The sequence below is a fragment of the Cyanistes caeruleus genome, chromosome 2, assembly GCF_971803275.1.
Source record: "Cyanistes caeruleus chromosome 2, bCyaCae1.hap1.1, whole genome shotgun sequence".
Lineage (NCBI taxonomy): Eukaryota > Metazoa > Chordata > Aves > Passeriformes > Paridae > Cyanistes > Cyanistes caeruleus.
Genome location: NC_141702.1, coordinates 92,654,024 through 92,673,889, shown reverse-complemented (window position 1 = coordinate 92,673,889; position 19,866 = coordinate 92,654,024). Strand labels below are relative to the sequence as shown.

The window sequence follows — 19,866 nt, the reverse complement described above, 5'->3', positions numbered from 1 at the left end:
ATCTGAGAAAAACCCTACACAAAGTCAGGTTCTAAGTCTAAAAATGCTGCCTCTTCTGTCTACAGATTTTAGATCAAGATTTAGAGTACTCTAGTAATTTAAATGTGTATAAATGTAACAACAGAAAACGAGTTGAAATGCCTTTTACAAGATCTTTTCTCATGCATTCCAAAAAGGTACGTATTACTTGATTCCTGCTTTATACCTAAAATCCTGACATCAAAGACAGTTTGTGGGAAAGAAAAAGCAAATATCTACATTTTAAAGATAATTTTAAAAATAATTACTTCTTAGGTTTCAAAGCAGACCACGGAATAACAAATAAATGAAAAGCAGGTACTTTTTTTCCCCCAAGGATGTTTTTTACTGTACATTTTGTAGCAAAAAAAAAAAAAAAGAGAAAGAAAATTAAGGGAAAATATTTTGATCACAGGAATATCATTATCTAAAACTCCAAGTAGGAAACATGACAAATACAAGATCAAGTACACAGCCATGTCACAATATATCTCTGAACCTTTAAAAAAAATACAATTTTTTCATGTGTTATTTTCTCTGTGCCTTGTACACTTTGTCCAGCTCCTTTACAAAATCATAGTAACAATGTGGAATTTCAGAATGGTTCCCCAACAGCTGATCAAACAAATAAATAAACAAATGACAGGACAATTGCAATAGCCAGCAGAATGCTATAAATCGCAGTAAAATTGGTAAGGAAAATAAATTCTGCTGGATGGGCCATGTGTATTTCTACAACCACAGAAATGCTCACCAAAAACCAATCTGAGAATCCATTTACAAACCCTGAAGAGCTCCTGTTATAAGTATCTTCCTGAGGATGAGAGACAGGAGTAGGAGTGCATCAGACTGAGGAAGGGCTATATGTTATACAAGGGATACATGGGACATCCCCTGCTCTGAGATACTCAAATTTAACTCAGCTTCTGTGGCTAATTTGGAACATAACCAATCCCCTGAAATATACAAAAATTTTATTTTTCTTGATGTTACTGATACAGACAAGAGAGTTCAGGAGCTACTTTTGCTTTCCCTTTCTTTATCCTTTATTAGGGTATCCTGATAACTATTTTCCCCATCTTTGATAGCAACATCCCTACAGATATAAAGATCTGCTGCAATCTGCCTTGAGCATTGACAAGAAGAGGTTATGAAGAAGATGGATGAACGAGGATGATATTTTTCTTTTATTATTTGTCCCTAGATTTAATTTTTCTTTGGACAAAAAGGGATAATATTAGAAGTGGGTTATACACTACATCAGATATTTGACCTTTGTACACATCCTCTTTTCCATCTGGGGGATATGATGAGACTGAAAACGAAACCAAAATATGCATGAAAACATACCTTGTCTTGTGGGAAAAAAACAACTCAAAAGCAGTAACATATCAAAACAGAACAGAAATAATTGAATACCAACCAATAGTCCATCCAACAACAAATATTGTTTGCCTAGATGTCACAGTTAAGACCATGAGATTATGCTGAACAGTTTACTCTGATTTGCCCCTGTGGGTGCCATGTCTGCACTTTTGAGAATCCCTTGCAATGACAACCAGATATATCCTAGCACCAGTAATATCCACAGAAGTGTATTTCTGTGGTTAAAAAAAAAAAAAAAAAAAAAAAAAAAAGAGGTACCATTAAAAAAAAGAAAGAAAGAAAGAAGGTAAAAAGAAACCCTGTAAAATTAAATTTCTGCTGTTAAACCCCTTTTCATCGTCCTTGTTTAGTCTTGTGTGAAGGTTCACCAAGAGTCTGAGCAATTTATGGAAAGCAATGTTAAATACAACTAGCAAATTCCTTGAAACATTCACACATGATTTAGCTGGGGCCAGACAAGAATGGTACCATATGTGCCTATTCACATTTCATGACCCTCTTTCTCTTTTACTATTCCTGTAACTTGCTTGTTTGCCTTTTTGGCCAGTACAACAGAAAATGTTTCCTCCCCTCTCTTTCCAAGTGCATGGCCCTGAAGCAAACAGTGTTTTATAACACATGAGGGGAGAAGTGGGGAGACACTGATATTTACACTGTGCTTTCCATTACCCACTCTGAGCTCCCGAAAATCCCTTTTGCCCCTGTTAGGTCATTGTCATCATACTGCAAAAGCATTCCATTGACTGAGAGGCTCCTCTTTGTCCAAATGTTGGTTATCTTTTTTGGGTAGGTGCAACACTGAGATGTGATGAAGTCCCCCATGTCAAAAGAATGGCTACGTTTAGTTTTGCCCTCCAGAGGCAACATGAGGAAGCTGTGGATATTGGACTCTGTCTGGCCCAGCAGTGGCTCTTTGTCCGAGTGGCGGGCCACGGTGGAAGTTCTGGAGTCTGTCATTTCCTCCTTTTTCTGACATTTCAGTTCCAGGGAGGCAAAGGCTCCCATTAGCCGGTCAATATTGTGTTTTGACCGGGAAGGAGGCCTCCATTTACTGGACAATGTGCCCTGCTCACTTTGGAGACTGTAGTTGTCACAGTCATGGCTATTTGCAGAGCTGGACGAAGAAGAGATGCTGCTCCGTGCAGATTGACAGTTAAACTCCTTAAGTTCATTTCTCACCACCACTTTGGGATTGACTTGGGGCAAGACTCCGTTCTGAACTAGTTGTGCTCCATTTGTCTGTGAGTAGACGTTGCTGACATTAGACATCTTCCCCTGGGAATTGTTGCAGACCTTATATCGGACCATGAGAATTACAATGAATACCAACAGAGTTGCGACAATGATGCCTCCAATGATCAGAATCATGGTCCCACCCAGGAACTGACTGTGTATCGACTGGCACTGAGGGTAGTCTTCTTTGGTGAAGAACTGGGCACATCCCACAATATTGGTGGCAGTAAGGGTTGTGGCCGTGTCATCCCACATTGCCAGGACGCAGAGGTCATAGCCTGTTCCAGAAACAAGGTTGGTTACAACAAAGGCCTTGTTTGTAGCTGGTATCATCCTTGAAAAAAACAAAACAAAACAAAACAAAAAGGAATTGGTTACTCTTGACACAAAAGTAAAAGAGAGAACAGAGATTAGAATAAAGTGATGTTAATTGTTCTGAGTACTAGCAGAGAGGAGCCATAAAATTAAGAGTCATAAAATTCAAACAACCATTCCAGCTTCCCAGCTCCTGAGGGTTCAACATCCCAGCATTCAGTAACATGCAAGTTTTGAGGGCCAGCTCTCAACTGTGCAATGAAAGGAATAAGAAAAAACAGACCAAATTAAACTAGGGATTCTTTTTCTCCTCACTTGCATCTGTCCTAATCTGAAATATATTCAAACCTGAACAAATAACTCAGAATAAAAGCATACAAAGAGCAGTTCTTTCTGCGTATGCAAATGACCTCTGTGCTTGCTGAGTCTCAATGTGGCAGTTGTCACATCACCTCACAGGTGCCTGAACATTTACTGTTTAACTTCAGCAGTTACTTACCTTGTGAAGGCAAGGGTCTACACTTAGTTTTCTCATTGACTGAGAATGAAAGGCAGGCAACCATTTCTCTTTTTTTTCTCCACTCTCCCACTTACTTTCCCTATCCTCCTACTCCCCACTGTGGGAGTAAAATGCTGCATAAAAATACATCATCATATTTGCCAGAAATTTATCACTGCAACCACCTTCCCCTTCGTGAGTGAAAAAGAAACACTGGAATTGGCAGTACGGGCTGTGGAAGTGTGAGGAGAGGTAAGAAGATAGGCATGATAAAAAGATTTCTTTAAAATAAAAAATTCTACTCATGTATAAATTTATTTCCAAGAACCAAATAGCTAGACCAAAACTGTGCTCCATGTTGGGACATTTATGGACATTATTCTTTGCTGCCACAAAACTTAAGCAGTCATTTGAACTCATGCAATATTAGAACATCACTAGCATTCAAAATTAGCAGATGGGAATAAGCATGGTCTACCCCCATTTCAAACTGGTGAAAATTGCAGTACATTAGTGGAACACAGTGGAGAATCTCAAATTTGGTGCCTGGTGGGTAACCAAGAATAACACCAAAGAGATATCCCATGCATGTTTTTCATTACTGCTACATTACAGGCTTGGGTGAGAGAAAAAAAGCTGAAATTAAAGCAGTCCATTATGCCTTAGATTTGCAGGTCTTTTGCACCAGCAACAAGGGAGCCCTATAGGCATTTAAAACACAGTGAGCTGGTGTGACTATTTGGGATGGTAAGGCCTGGGCACAGGAACAAGGCAGATTCCTTGTGGGAGCACCAGGCTTCCTTAGCCTCAAATCATTGCCACAGCTAGCAAAAACTGCAGGTCTGCAGAGTACCTTCTGTGCAGTGGGAGGGAACAGACCTGCATAGAGAAGCAGCAACGTCAAGGCACTGCAAAGATGACTTTCTGATCATCTTTGCTTTTATGCATTCACACCACTTACTCAACCCTTCAGCCTGGCCACAGGCAAGGATGTGGCTCCTTTTTAAAAAGCAAACAAACACAGAAAAAAAAAAATCTGTAAGGAAAAGAAATATCAGTGAGAGACACTTGGAATATAAACATCATCTGGCAGGTTTACTCAATGTTGTATTTGAAATTCTAGGCACATTTATCATCCTAATGGAGCTGTTTGACACAGATATAGATGAGCTATTCAGAATGAGCCGAGAGGTCATAAAACAGCCCTCATGAAACACTCCAGATACTGTTGCTAAAATGGTTTCCAAAAGTTGAAATATTTGGTCTCAAGCTATTTATAATTGTTCTGCTCCCCCTGCGGCTCTGGGAACAAAACACCTCTGCCCACAGCAGACTGCGCTTTGTTGAGTTGTTCAAGTATATATGCACACACCACGGATGATATACGGAATAACAGAATACTATTGATTGTCAAACATTTCATTTTAAACCCTTAAATAGTTTCACCAATTGTTTCCTATCTCCTTGTGTAGTGCTATACTCCACTTTTCACCACCACTCCCAGACCAAAGCTAAAAATAATTCTGCAGTTGTTAAGTCATTCAGAAGTTATTTCACTGTAAAATCTCATTACAAACAAGTTGCACTGTTAGCAGAAAGAGTAGTCAGCCATACAAACTGGGTCTTGGACTTGGGTCATAACTCTTGGAAAAACAGGACTATAACATCATCTGTTAGAGTGGTTCCTTTGGCTTTGCACTGATGAAACACAGAGACAAGAGAGATCACTGTCTCTGAGCAAGCAGCAAACACCTGCGTTTACACACTTTATAGCTTTGCACATGTCTGCTCATTTTTGTATTTATACTTCCTCACCACTTACACAACCCATCAGTCTGGCCTCAGGTAAGGATGTGGCTCTTTTTAAAAAGAAAACGAACATACAAGAATAGAAATACAGTTGCTCAGTCTCACACACTAATGCCCAATTTCAGTGAACACTGATAGTCCAAGTAATTTACAACTTGTTTTCTTCAAACATAATTACACACAAGTTTACAAGGTAATGTAACTGCATAGAATAATTCAAGGACTGGCAAGTAGTGAATAGTGGCAAGAAATGTATAGCCAATGCATTTTTGAATGTACACAAGTGAGGCTATAACGATTCCCAAAGCTTGGACAGGTTAACTGTGTTGAAATGTGTTATAATAAAAACCTCATCTTAGCCTTAAAAAGAAACTGAGTCATTTCTAAATTCAATGAATCCTTGAAGCTACATCTATGATAATACTGGGACTAATAATGTGTTTTTAAAAGGTTACAGTCGCAATTCCAATTAAGGAAAAAGCATTTAACTCTCCTATAACCTTAGATGTACATCTAAAATGAAGAATTTTGGATGTTTCTGTAAATAAACTTTAAATGCTCTTGTAAAATTTTCAGATTATTCTGCTAAGGAACTAGCTAAGCATAGGAATAAATAACAATTTCAGGAGTGCTAGAAGTTAAGTAATTAATTTCAGATTTTCTTTTCTATCTTGCAGGAAGGCAATCTTGTTTTCTTAAACTTGCCAAATTTTAAGAGTATTTTGGCATTGTTCCATGCTTCAGTCTACCAAACAAATTGCCAGTCAGATTTGATGGATGACATCTCTTAACGCTCCCCACATCTAAAATCGATGCAGTCACATTTTAATTCTAGGATATTGACGACTCTTTCTTTGACTGTCCCAAATACAGGTAGCTGCAAGATGCCACTTTGATCTTTGCTTTGCTGCCTAAGAGGGGGTGTCTCTTCATGCCTGCTCCATGTGTGCAGTGCAATTAATCATGGACCACTGTGCCCTTAACTCTGGGACTTAATAGCACAGGGCTGCTATAAACCTAAGAGGGGCCAATAAAACTGGCAGAGATCTTGCAAGGCTTTGTTCAGTCCACTCATCATCTAAACACAGAAAGTTGGTTTCAGATAGCAACGATCTGGTGCATTAAAGATCGAAAATAGGTTTTTAAAGTCACTAGCTTTTGGAACTCAGAAGATCCTGGTGTTCACTTGCCAGCCCTCAGATAACAAATGTGCTTAACAGTTGCAGTATCTTGAAGCAACAAGCTTGATATTGTCCACCTGCTCTTCAGGGCAGGGTGACATTGCAGAGATGCTTCTTATCACAAAAGAGGAATAAAGATCTAAATTTGATATGAGCTTTTCTTTAGGAAAAAATAAAGTGACAGTTGGCTAAGTGCAGGAGGAGATCAACTAACAAAAGACTTGCTTATAGATTATAGGTTATGAAAGGTTTTTATCTATCCAGTTTAAGGAGTCCTGGAGCAGTGAGGACTGGGGAAGCAAACACACAAATATGTCAATGGTGAAAGTGTAAATTTAGCTCCAGCCAGGTGAAGACAAAATTTGAAAATCTTATGGAAATTTCACTGTCCAGACACATAAGACACAGTAATTTCTGCCTTTCTCATTTGGTTTATTCTCTGGAGTAGGAGGAGCAGGCAAATATCTATATTCCTGCCAGGATTTTGTTGTCTGATATTAATCTAGCTTCATTTTAAACCCTTAAATAGTTTCACCAATTGTTTCCTTGTGTAGTGCTATCCTATCTGAAGGTCAAAATATCCCAAAGAAAACTATTCATATATTAACAAGGTTTCTCTCTGAAAATCCTGCCTCTATAAGGAATGAAATGAGGATAGGGGTCTTACAACTGACCTTTTCAATTTACAGGAAAAAGCCCCCTTCTCTCACTCCTTGGTACAATAGCTTTAGTTAATGGAAGAGGAGGAGTCCTATGGCCAGAATTGGAGCATGGCATAAGTGTCTGAAATAGAACAACAGTAGACAGATGCTCCTTGGAGAGTTAATGTGTGATGAAGAGCTATGAAGCTGTGAAGGTTTGCAGGGCTTTTCCAAGCAATGCATTCCCTTCAGTCCATGGAGATTTGTGTCTCATTTTGTGAAAGCTCCAAAATGAGTCCATGAGACACTTTTTTAAAAAAGGGAAGGAGAGTGACAGAACTCTTATTTGAAGTCAATCTTATTTTGAATCACCACTAAAATGTCCTTGTTATGTCCTTATGGACACAACATAAAGAAAGCAAGCAATTTTGTAATTATTCACTTTGGTGTGTGGTGATATTAAGAAAACTAGAAAATAAATTAGTTAGAAATGCAGGGGAAAAAGGTTTGCTGCAGACTTCTATCATAATCCCAGATGTAAGTGAGCACTGAAGCTTGCAGAGAGTGAACTGTGCTGAGAATTTAGGATAATTGAGTTTTATTCTTCCTTCATCAGCTTCACTGATATCAGGCTCCACTTTATCAGTAACTCCCAGTTCCTGAGAAATCATTTTGCCGTACTGTAAGGCTCCTCATTTATAAAATGGGGATAATACTAGCAATCTCTTTTCAAAAGAGGTCTGTAGTGTATTGGAAGAAATTAGTAGATATTGTGATTACACTGTAATATACAAACGGTTCTTTTCTTCTAAGTAGCACTGGGGATTAGCAGGACTGAACTGCTGGTTAATACTGTGGTTATGCAAAACAGACAATTAGACAAAATCCAGATTAGGTTAATTGGCTAGGCAAATCTCTTCCTTTTCTTCATCAAAAGAGGGATATGATACCATCTAGGTTTAGCCTAAAAGTGCTTTAATCACATAACTTGTAGAGACCTGTCAAGGCAATTCCTTTGAGAAGGTACTTGCAACTTCCAAGACTCAGTTTCATAGTAACATGCTAGACTATATTCATTTTCTCATAGTCTTTTTTTTTTTTTTTTAATATTACCCAAGACTGTATGCTACCTGTGCACAATATTTGTTTGGGCCTATCTACTACCTGTATACAATTTCTCCTTCTGAAATGAATGCTAGGACTTCAAAATAGAGTCATGCTAATTTATTAAATGCTGTATCTGGAAAAGGTGGGGAAAAAAAGTTAAAAAAGCTTAATTCCTAGGGTGTGAATTTTGTAGCTGTTATAGACTATAATTATGGAGCAACTGCTAACCAATGGTGTCATTATGCGCTGTAATTTGTAATGAGGAAGGGAAAAGTAAGAGAAAGAGGGGTGCAAGGGTGAAATAGCTATTATTTTGTAAAATTATATTCCAGTTAATTAGCACACTATCTTTTCTGTATAATAAAGCCTTACTGTGAAAATATCAGTCTCACTGTACACTCCTAAACTTCCTCTTTGATAAAGTTGCTTTCACTTTAGTGCAAAATATTACCCTCAGAATTATAAATCAATCCAGAAAAGTTAAACACTGGAATCTGAAAAATTTTCATTTTTCAGGGATGATCTCATGCCAAAAATGATCCTTCTTTTCATTAATAAGTTTGTCCCCTTTTTTAAGGTATTTGAGTTTTTTTCTTCAGTCCAGTTTCATATGTTTTTCTGGAGGAAAAAAAGAAAAAGAAAATATTCCAGGTAATTTGCCATTGAGTGTTTTAGAAGGGTCTGAAGGAGTCCTACATTTCAGGAAGAGTGTCCACCTTCAATTGCAGTAGGATAGAAGTAGGATGGTGGAGAAGGGGGAGAGGGAAAGTATCAGTGGGGGGCATACCAGAGAAGGATTGACTAAAAATCATGTAAAAATGTGAAGATCTTTCAGGAAAGCCAAGACAATTGTAAAGAGTGAAGTGAATCAAGAGTGTAAAGACCTCAGATTGTGGACGGAGATTAAGAAATCTGGAGGAAAGGGCAGAAAAAGATCAGAGGAAGATTAGAAGGATCTAAATTGAAGTGAAAATGTCACACATGATGTATTGCCTGGGAGCAAGAGCATACAATTGACAAATTCGAGTTGCACACTTAGCATTCTTCTTGACTGCCAACTTTTGTGATTTGCTTGAAAATTTTATGGGATATACTGGTGTAACTTTTTTTCTGTATTTTTATCCTGAAAAGTCCCAGTTTCTGTAGTGATGGAATGAAAATAGAATCTAAAACATTATTAAAAATTAAATAAGCTAACAATGGAGATTAACTTCTGACCCTTCAGATTTCAAAAGAAATCCTTGAATATGTATCTTCAGATCATCGTAAGGCCTCAGGAATTAAAAAAAAAACAAAACAAAAAAAACAGGTAAAAAGTACCAAGTATATTTCTGTGTGAGACTTCTCTTTTGGCACTGGATTAAAGATTTTTTAATTTAGAATCAGGGAAAGACAGAGATTATATATATGTAATATACCTATTGTGACCTGCTTCTTGAAAAAAATGACAGTTTTATTTCTGGTGTCTGGGGAAAAGAGATGTTTGTTAGTATTAGCAACAGGGTATGATTCTTCTGTCAGTCATATCAACATAAGGAAATGTCAGATAATACCAGGACGTAGCCAGACTTTTTCAGTAAACACTAAATCAACCCATCATGAATAATTTCTTGCATTTTTATTTGCTAAGTTTTGGGGGTTTTTGTATATGCAATCATAATTTTGCCTTCAGATGGAACATTTATTATTAAACACAAATCCCTTCTTGCTCTTCTGAAACTTATCATCACTCATTCATCCAGCTGCCCTTCAGAGAATCTATCTTGTCAAATAAAACACATAGTACATATTATTTCATTATTATTTCCTAATTTGTTTATGTTCTTTCCTGATCTTTTGGTGTTGGAGGTGGGGAAGAGAAGGTAGAGACAAAATCAATTTATATGCCTGTCAGAAGATGGTGAGACAAAGAGATACTAATACTAAATATATGCCTTGTGCTATAAGGGAAAGTTAAAAAAAACTCAAACATCCCAAATCTTAAAGTATTGGCTCAGAGAATATAAATTATTTTGGTAGGCTGCTGAATAATGTCCCCTGGGGGTACTTTGAAGTAATTTATCAGGTAAGAGAGGAAAGTGTAAGCCTCTAGGGGAAATCACAAGGCCGAGGAAGGGGAACCATGATACAAGGTATCCTGCTCCCCTCCATGGCCATTGTTCCAGGGAAAATTATCTTCTTTATAGTTCTCAACAAGATTCTTGCAAACCACAGGGAGCTGCAGTCAGGCACAATGGGTGAAGCATTTGGATGAAGATCTCCAGAAACATCTTCTGATTCTTTGAATCAATGAAGGTGCTCACTTCAGCTGTCCAGGTGCAAGCTACTGCTCTGGGACAATCTCATTTTGATTCATGTTGGTATGACAACACAAAATTAGACTTTCAGGCTCCCTGTTCTGTGCTATAATTTCTTTCATGTGGACACGACAGCAGCAGACATTTAGTGCCCTGAGCTTTCAATTCTATCTTTAGAGGGAAAGCATACACACTCTAGTAAGCCCTGTCAGCACTAACGATTAATCCAGTCACACCCAAGCTATTCAGCAACACACCAAACACATTTCACCTCATTATACTAACTGCCTCTGAAAAAAAACTCCTCACACTAATTCAAATCTAACTAAAACATATTTAAGCTCATTAGCAGAGTAATTGAAAGCCCACATAATATTTCTGTTAGTAAATGTGAAACTAAAGTATTTATGGAAACAATGAAGAGGCACACTAATGAATTCACTCTGTATCTACATGTAAATGTAGAGTTAGAAATCATAATTCACAGCAATGTTTCAAAGAGCCAGCATGTATATTTCACATTATTCAGCAGTATTTAAAGTTAGCAACTGACAGAGGCAGCAACACAATACAGCCACCATGTTTCTAAAGATGGGGAGATGTTGCGACTGGATCTGGAGGTCTGTCTGATCCCCAGCTCTGCCAGCAATGATCCCAGATAGATGTCTTGAGAAGGAACTGCTGTCCGGGGAGTTCCAGGCAGTTTCCAGACAGGGATAACCCTTAGGAGTGTGGTCAGAGGCTTCAAATGATCAGCTCTTTTAGAAGTGATTTCTGCTCTGTGATCAGATCAGCCCAGACAGCTCCGCTCATGGGTTACCCCAGCCATGCAGAGACGAGAGATGGGAAGACCATGTGGTGTTCCATGGGAGTTCTTTAATGCAGGCTTCAGCGAAGGGGGGCAGTGATTATCTACCACTGAACTGGGCAAAAGTTGGGGTTTTTATAGGGAAAGGGAGAATTGGGAAAAGGACCAAGGGAGAATTGGGAAAAGGACCAATGATCTGAGACTGGGATAAGATGACCAATAGTTAAGAGGGAGATAACCTGGGGTCCCAAAGCAGGAAGGGGTGTACACCTTAGTCACCGTCACTAAGCAGTTTTGTCTTATCTTAGGGGGCAGATGTCCCAGGAGGAGGCCTGTCAGAAGACTGGGCTTTCCCCACAATTCCCTTCTCTGTATTTAGTAAAAAAGCATCTCCTATAGCTCTTTTGAAGCAACAGAGAAGGCATGAGAACAGAGCTAATAAAATAATAATCACAATAAAATCCACAAAATTCCCTTAACTAAAGATGACACCCATCCCATTAGTCCCTATTGACTGAGAAGTTAATTTTCATCTTTGGACAGGGATGGGGCTTCTGATAGAGAATATAAACAAAATTGGTTATCTTTATGGTGGGAGGGAGAAGGTTTAGGGTTTTCTCCCTTACCCCTTTCCTCCGTTCTTCCCCTCTTTTTCTATTTACTACAAACTGAGGATGGGGAAGGTAGGTATACGGTTCTAGAGAGGTTCTGGCAAGGGCTGAGGGAGGGGGACATGAGGGTTTTTGGGGAAAAAGGGGTAAAAGCATATAAACCAGGGAGCAATTAGTGACCAGACTGCCTCTGGCCTATGGCTTGACTGATGCAGCAGCACCTTGTTCAGTTCTCTGTTTTATCTGCTGCCATGTGACGGGACAGTCTTCTCTCTGGTTTGTGGACATTCGGCAATGCCATCATCTCCATGCAGAGCTGGTCTGGTTTTGTGGGGGTCTTGTACTTGACTCAGGAGAATTCTTGTTAGTGTCCGTGGGGGCAGTGTTTGCAGTGCCTAGATACAGTTTTATGTTTTTTCCTTGGAACCATCCAGGGCCAGATGGTGGTGAGACACAGGCATAGCCCCTTCCCCAGGTAATCAGTGGGAAAGGCCCAGATGTGTCTCTGGGTCCTTTGCTAGCACTGGTGGCTCCTCAGTGAGATTAGCTTGGGCTGAATTTGAGAAATGGTGAAGGATTGGAGGGTCAGGCTTGGATGCTGTACAGTTTTGAAAGTTAACGGTGTAGAGGGCTTTACAGAATCTCTTTATGTAATTTCTGCTTCTCTCCGCTGTTGATGGAGGACTCTTTTAAGGGTTTCATGAGTTCTTTCTATGATGGATTGTCCTGTGGGATTTGCAGGTATGCCTCTATTGTGTTCTATTCCCCACTCACTGAAGAACTCTTTTAGCCTACCAGAGGCACAGGTAGGTCCATTGTCTCTTTTGATGTTTTTTGGGACTCCCAGAGTGGCAAAGAAGAAAATGCTTGATGGTTTGAGTGGCATTCTCTCCTATGTGAGCTGATGCAAATACTGCTCCAGAAAACGTGTTGACTGACACATGCACATGTTTAGACCTTCCAAAAGGTGGGAAATGAGTCATGTCAGTCTGCCAGAACTGACAGCTGTTTAGGCCTTGGGGATTGACTCCGGTACCCATAGACGGTATCTGGTAATTTTGGCAGTTCAGGCATGTTGCAATAATAGCTTTTGCTTGATATTTCAAGAGCTTGAACATTCTGATCAGGGCGGGTGCGTTTTGATGATAAAATGCATGTGACAACCTTGCCTGAGCAAAGATGTCAGGGACATTAGCAGTTTCCATTGACATGACCAATGCGTCTGCCTTCTTGTTCCCTTCTGTGATGGCACCTGGCAGGTATGACCTCACATGCATAATATGGTAAGGTTCCTTCCTGTGGGATATTAAACGAGTTAATGCAGAAATCAACTGGTGTAATTTTGGATTGGAAACATTCTTGAGAAAAGCATGTTCTGCCCTCATAGCTATACCAGCAACATAAGCTGAATCTGTGACCAAATTAAAGGGTTCATCTTTGAATTTCTCAAGGGCTCTGACAACAGCTGCTAACTCAGCTATCTGTGGGGATCCTTCCACCTTTTGGACATCAGATCCCACTTTTGAGTCTTGGGGTCTTTCCAGATCATTACAGACTTGTGAGATGACTCCGAGACATCTGTAAAAACGGTTAGAGCTTTGAGAGGTGTCCTGCTTTGGACTAATTTTGGGGTTAAATTAAAGGCCACATTAAAATTTTGTGTTTTGGTATATGGATGGAAATTTGTCCTGTATAGTTATCCAGGGTGAATTGGAGTTTTTCATTAGTCTGGAGCAAATGCTCCAGGTCTCCATTAGTCAGTGGTAGGTATATGCATGTGAACTCACAGCCTGCAAGAGAGCGGAGGTGAGTCCTGGCTTTTTTAATTAGATGTGCCATGATTTCTTGAAAGGCTAAATTTCTTTGTAGGCTGGTTGTTTGTAAAGATCCATTCAGCTATGAACAGAGGGTCCCACTGGAAAATCAGTCCATGGAAACAGGGGGTCTTTCCCAAAATCGCAAACTGGAAAGGCAGGCTGGGCTTGAAGCGATGGGCTTGGTGTGAAGACAGGGCTTCTTGGACTTTGGTGATGGTATCTTGGACTTCTGGTGTAAGAGTGCATGGAGAGTCCAGGTCTCCACTGCCATGGAGAAGATGGTACAGGGGACCGAGGTCCTCTCTTGTAGTTCCAATTAAGGGACAAGATCCAGTTGATGGACCCATATAAAAAGTGCCTTTGGGTCATCTCAGTTGGCAAGCTGCTGGGGTACGATGGTTCTTTCACAAATTTGGAGTCCGAAATAAGTCCATGGGCTGGTGTACTGCACTTTGTCCTCACAAATTTCAAATCCTGCTTTCGCTATGGTTTCAATGGTCTTTTCAACTGCTTTGCCCAAGTAAGTCTTTCCTGATGCACAGACCAGGGTATCATCCATACAGTGGTGGATGACAGCATCTGGGAATTGTTTCCAGATGGGAGACAGGATGTGAATGACATACCACTGGCATATAGTTGGGCTGTTCTTGAGGCCTTGAGGAAGATAAAGCTAATGATATCTTTTAATGATATCTATCTCTTGAGTGGAGCCTCTCTGTTAAGAGAGGGGACGGAGAAGGCAAAGCAGGGGGCACCTTGGGGGTGCAGTGCTAAAGAAACAGTCTTTAATATCTATGATGGCAAGTGTCCAGTCTTCAGGCAGCATCGATGGTGAGGGCAGGCCAGGCTAGAAGGGACCCATGTCCTCAATGACTTCGTTGATCTTGAGAAGATTGTGGAGGAGTCTTCATCTGTCCTTTCCAGGCTTTTTCAGCACAAAGACTGGGGAATTCCAGGGGCTGGTGGTCTTGATGATGTGGCCTTTGGCAAACTGCTCTTCAACTAGGTCCTGTAGTATGTGCAATTTTACCTTTGAGGGGGGCCATTGCTCGACCCAGACTGGGTCCTCACATTTCCAGGTGAGGCAAGGGGTAGATGGCAGTGTGCAGTCCTCAGTGGCTCCAATCAGAAATTCCAGCTGGGTATATGTAAGGAAGCCCCCCACTGGGCTATAAGACCCCTCCCATAGGGTGATGGGGGCCCTTACCACAAAAGGCTGGATGGTTGCCATCTTGCCTTCAGGTCCTTTGATGATGACATTCTGCTTGCTGAGCATAGACACTGTGGCTCCATCAATCCCTGAAATCATGCCTGCTACTGGCTGCAGTTCCAAATTTGCTGGCCACTCTGAGTTGGCCATGATGGTCACATCTGCACCGGCATCCAGCATCCCTGGTCAGTAGATCTTCTTCCCCTTACAGAACAGGCCATACTCGATGGCTTATTTGAGCCCACAGTCTGTGCCCACATTATTGTGGGGTTGAGGGGAAGCCATTATAAGTTGTTCAGTGGGAGTAAAAAGGCTTGTGCAATCGGAGTTCCTTGTGAAAGATAAAAGGGTACGTCCATGCAGTACAGCTGGACAAAGATTTCTTGTCCAGGTTACACTGTTTGTACTTCTGGAAAAACAAAAAATCTTCCTTGGACCATGGAAAGTGTCACCTACAATTAGGATGTCCCAGGGACCATCTTTTGGTCCATGCTTTCCTGTGGGAACATGGTAAACACTTTCATCTGTAAAGTCAATGCACAGTGCAGTTACCAGCTGGTGCCGGGTTCCCATCAGTATCATTCTGTGTCTTGGATCTTTCTCATGTAGCTTGGCATCTCCCAGGATGATGCGCTGTGATGCTTCCCATCTTCCTGGTCCTGGCTGTCCGATGTGAACATCATAGGTGGGATGGAGCAAGATGGCTTTTGATTTCTTGTCTGCACGTGGGGCCTCACCATGCTGCTCTGGGAGTTTCCCGAATACTGCTGGTATCACTGCTGTCTCTGAGGCCTTTGGTAGCCAGTGTGGGGGTCTTGGGTGGGTGACCTCTCTTGGACAGTCCTTTATAAAGTGTCTGAATTCCCCACGGTTGAAACACTGAGCATTATCTTTGGAGGTTACCACTGCAAATGCTCCAGAAACCCCCTCAGCGATGCCTTTAGCAACTGCCTGGGCAACTGTGTTTTCAGTGGACAAACGGTGTGTGCAGCTTTCCACCATTTGTACAATGATAGGTTCTGTGTCCAAGGGTAAAGCCCTCAGAATAGTTTTACATTGTTCATTAGAATTCTTTATAGCTAGTTTATTCAGAAGTTCTTTTTGTGCCTCTGTACTCTCTGTTTTTCCAAGTCATCCTTCATCCACAAATTTGATAAAACTCACATCTACCCCTTGTTTGATATTAGCAAAATGTAAGGTGGGAGTAGAGTCATCTGGAGTGAGGAGCAATGATGTTTTTGCTGCAATAGCTATGTCTTGCAGTGTTTCCTCAGGCAAAGTGTTAGCTTGTTCTGAGGGGTTTTGTAGGTCATTTTCTCCAAGTAGGTGTTCAACAGTAAAATTTTGCATATTTGCATCTTTAGAATATTTGTCAGATAATGTTTTTAACTGTTTTTTCCAATGTCTTTTCCATAGCATATATTCAGCAGGGGAAAGAAGGCACTGAGCAATATTTTTGACATCGTGTGGTACTAAGGTATGTGCAGAGAAAATGACCTCTAGGCGATTTCTAAAAAGATGTGTTCCTTGTCCATGTTCTTTGGCTATTTTGCGAGGGTCTATGAGTTCTTTGTTAATAATAGGCTGCCACACTGTTCTGTTCATTGCACCATTCCTTTTTTATAAGTTACTGGAAAGACAGGTATGTTTTGAGCTAATTCCCGTTCCCCTGCCTGAGTGGCTTGAATTTGATTTGTTCAGGGGTCAATTTCATCTGAATCAGAGTCAGTCGTGTTGCTGTTGCTGTCATCGTCAGTACAGAACGCAGGGCATGCATCTCTGCGATGCCTCGTTGAATGCACCAAGGGTTCTGGTAGCGGGGCATGGGGGAACCGGCGGGGCGCAGCCCGGCTGCAGGACAGCTGCGGTGGGGCGGCGGTCCTGGCGCCTCCAGCTGTGTGGCAGGCGCAGGTCTCAGGGGTGCCGGGTTTTTTGGCGGTACGGCAGCAGAAGCTGTGCCTGTGGCGGCAGGAGCTGTGGGGGGAAGAAAAACACCGGGGAGGGGGGAAGAAAGCCGTGGAAGGGCCGGGGGAGCTACGGGAGGGATCGGGGTACCCGCAGGCGCCGCAGGTGTCGGCGGCAGGGCTGTGTACATGTTGGGCGCTGTGCACTCTCCAAATGGGGGTGATGCCCCACCACACCACCATTGTGCAGCTGCCGGGAGTGCGGGCTTTTTTCCCCTACGGTTTTAGTTATAATGTGAAATAAGGCTATAAAACGTGTGACTGAAAAATCTCCGTTAGCTTGGCAGGCATAGAACTTGGTCCCTACACTAACCCAGAAGGAGTTGAGACAGATAGAGTCCCCGTTAGAATCAGGAAAATGCTTAGAAAGCCAGTGAATAAATGCTTTCAGGTTTGTTTTAGAAATATTTCCTTTAGAGAAACTGTTAGCAGATAGGATTTGTAGAATATGGGAATAAAGGTCTCTCTCAGTATGGGATCACTGAAACTTTCCTAGTTCTAACCCCATACTAGTAGTCCAGGTCCCAGCCCAGAAAAAAGAGGAAAAAACTCCCAAAAGACCCAGGGAAATAAAGTAATGTGCACAAAAAAGGCTGAGTTAACTTAAAACTCTCAGCTGGTTGGGTCAAAATAAAGCTGCTGGGTGGGTGCTCGGCTTTTGTTCCAATCCTCAGGGTTTTTTCTCCTGGGCGGTGGGAGCAAGGGTGTTGGAACTGCCTCATTGGATAATCTCTGTTAGAACACAGAGGGTGTCTTCAGAGGGGTGACGATCCGAACGGCGGTTCAGTCTCGAGCCTCTGCTCTGTGGGACACCACTCTTTCCCACAACCCAGGTGGTTTCAAGGGTACAATGTGGAGTTTGGTGCACCACTCTGTTGCGGCTGGGTCTGAGGGTCTGTCTGACCCCTAGCTCTGCCAGCAATGATCCCGGATAGATGTATTGAGAAAGAGCTGCTGTCCGGGGCATTCCAGGCAGTTTCCAGACAGGAATAACCCTTAGGACCATGGCCTGAGGCTTCAAGTGATCAGCTCTTTTAGAAGTGATTTCTGCTCTTGTGATCTGCCCAGCCAGCTCCATTCAGAAGTTCCATTCAGGGGTTACCCTAGCCACACGGAGCCACACCATGTGGTGTTCCATGGGAGTTCTTTAATGCAGGCTTCAGCGAAGGGGGGCAGTGATTATCTACCACTGAACTGGGCAAAAGTTGGGGTTTTTATAGGGAAAGGGAGAATTGGGAAAAGGACCAATGGTCTGAGACAGGGATAAGATGATCAGTAGTTAACAGGAAGAAAACATGGGATCCCAAAGCAGGAAGGGGTCCATAAATTAGTCACTGTGACTTGGCAGTTTTGTCTTATCTTAGGTGGCAGATCTCTAGGGAAGAGGCCTGTCAGAGGACTGGGCTTTCTCCACAGGGAGAGGTAAAAATTTTCCATGAAAGACAGGTTCAAGTCATTAAACAGAACTTGGGATGTGGGACACACTTTTCCCAGTTTTTTACAGACAAATGGCTGATACACTTGGCTGAAGGGTCATGGTTATTCTCTCTGACTGAAGTAATTGTGAATTGTGATTAATTTTTGGGGGGACAGTTACATCAGGAAAGGTCATCCTTCCATACCAGCAGAGGTTACCAGAAGCAACATTAAAAGTAATGAGCACATTTAGAAACTCAAATGAAATTAATTTGGAAAAGAGAATCTGCTATTTTCCTGGCAGAACACAGATGTCATATTCAGCCATATGCTGTCCTTTCTTGAGAGTTCCACTTATTTCCAGGCAGTGAACTCTGTGTAAATTATAATGAAGGAATCCTATAGTGGTTAACTGATGTCCACTCCCTTTTTCTGTGAGAGCTCATGTGAGATAAGGTGAACAGGATCCTCAGCGACTTACTAGCAATTTTGTCCATTCTTGCAACTCAGAGCACTTATGCCAGGTTGAAACTCACATGTCCTGTAGAAACTTGGTGTCGTCCCACACAGGATAATTTTATGTCCAGAAGGTCGTGCTGGAATGACAAAAACTCCAGGCAACGCCTGAAGTTATGTTTGCCCTTATTTTGTAATTGGCTGGCCAAAGCAAACTCCAACATGCTGTTTCAAGTTCTTCTGTCAAAAAAATCTTGTGCACTGGTAAGAGAAGTATGGAGTCAGCTAACAGCTGACACGACTATTCTAATTATTCCAACCAAAAGAAAGAATCATGAAATGAAATGAAATGAAATGAAATGAAATGAAATGAAATGAAATGGGCATCAATACCCATAGAAACTGTATACACTGATACATCAGTTTGTACAGAAGTGTGTCTCAGCATTAGTTTACGACACAGTTTATGCCTTATTAAAAAGTTTAAACAGATATAATTCAAGTGTTTTCCTGCCTCAGTGATTGAACTTGCTGTGGATAGTCTCAAGAGATAAGAAATGGTTATCTACCAGAATCTCAAGTGTCTCTCTTATCATGAAGGTTAAAAAAATAGTTTAATTCCCAGGGGAGAGAAAGGGAGAACTGCATTAACCAATTCTTGAAAAATGAGCTAAAAGAGTATCTATCAACTCACCAAAGACACAGTCATAACTTATCTATGTTTAAAGAACCTCTCTGGCAAATGCTATACTCAATTAGCAAATATTGGAAATACCTTTTACTATGTAAAAAGGATACAGAATAATTGTTTGCTTCTTATAAACTGAGGAAACTTTTTGAAAAACATATAAGCAAAGTAATCATCAAGCTTCTAGATTCTGAGCTAGAAGAGAGAGAAAATATTCTGGAAAAAAAATTTCCATGAAGCGTGCACAAGGTAAAGAAAATGATTCAAGGTGACTTTTGCAGTAACATTTGGAAATTTTTTTTCATATGCAGAATGAGAACAAGGGGTGCAAATATCACTAATGGTCAAAAAAATATTGTTTCCTAAGAGGAGAAAAAAAACAGAAAATAAACAAGAAAAAGAGCAAATAT

General features: G+C 41.0%; 1 protein-coding gene across 1 annotated transcript in view; it reads right to left on the bottom strand.

Moving 5' to 3' along the window:
• Positions 1-340: 340 nt before the first annotated feature.
• Positions 341-19,866, bottom strand: part of LRFN2 (leucine rich repeat and fibronectin type III domain containing 2) — a 97,904-nt gene continuing 78,378 nt past the window's right edge. The window contains exon 4 of the mRNA XM_023924532.2: positions 341-2,971. Coding sequence (XP_023780300.1) covers positions 2,053-2,971 — 919 coding nt within the window. The 3' untranslated portion in view covers positions 341-2,052. The remainder of the gene's footprint in view (positions 2,972-19,866) is intronic.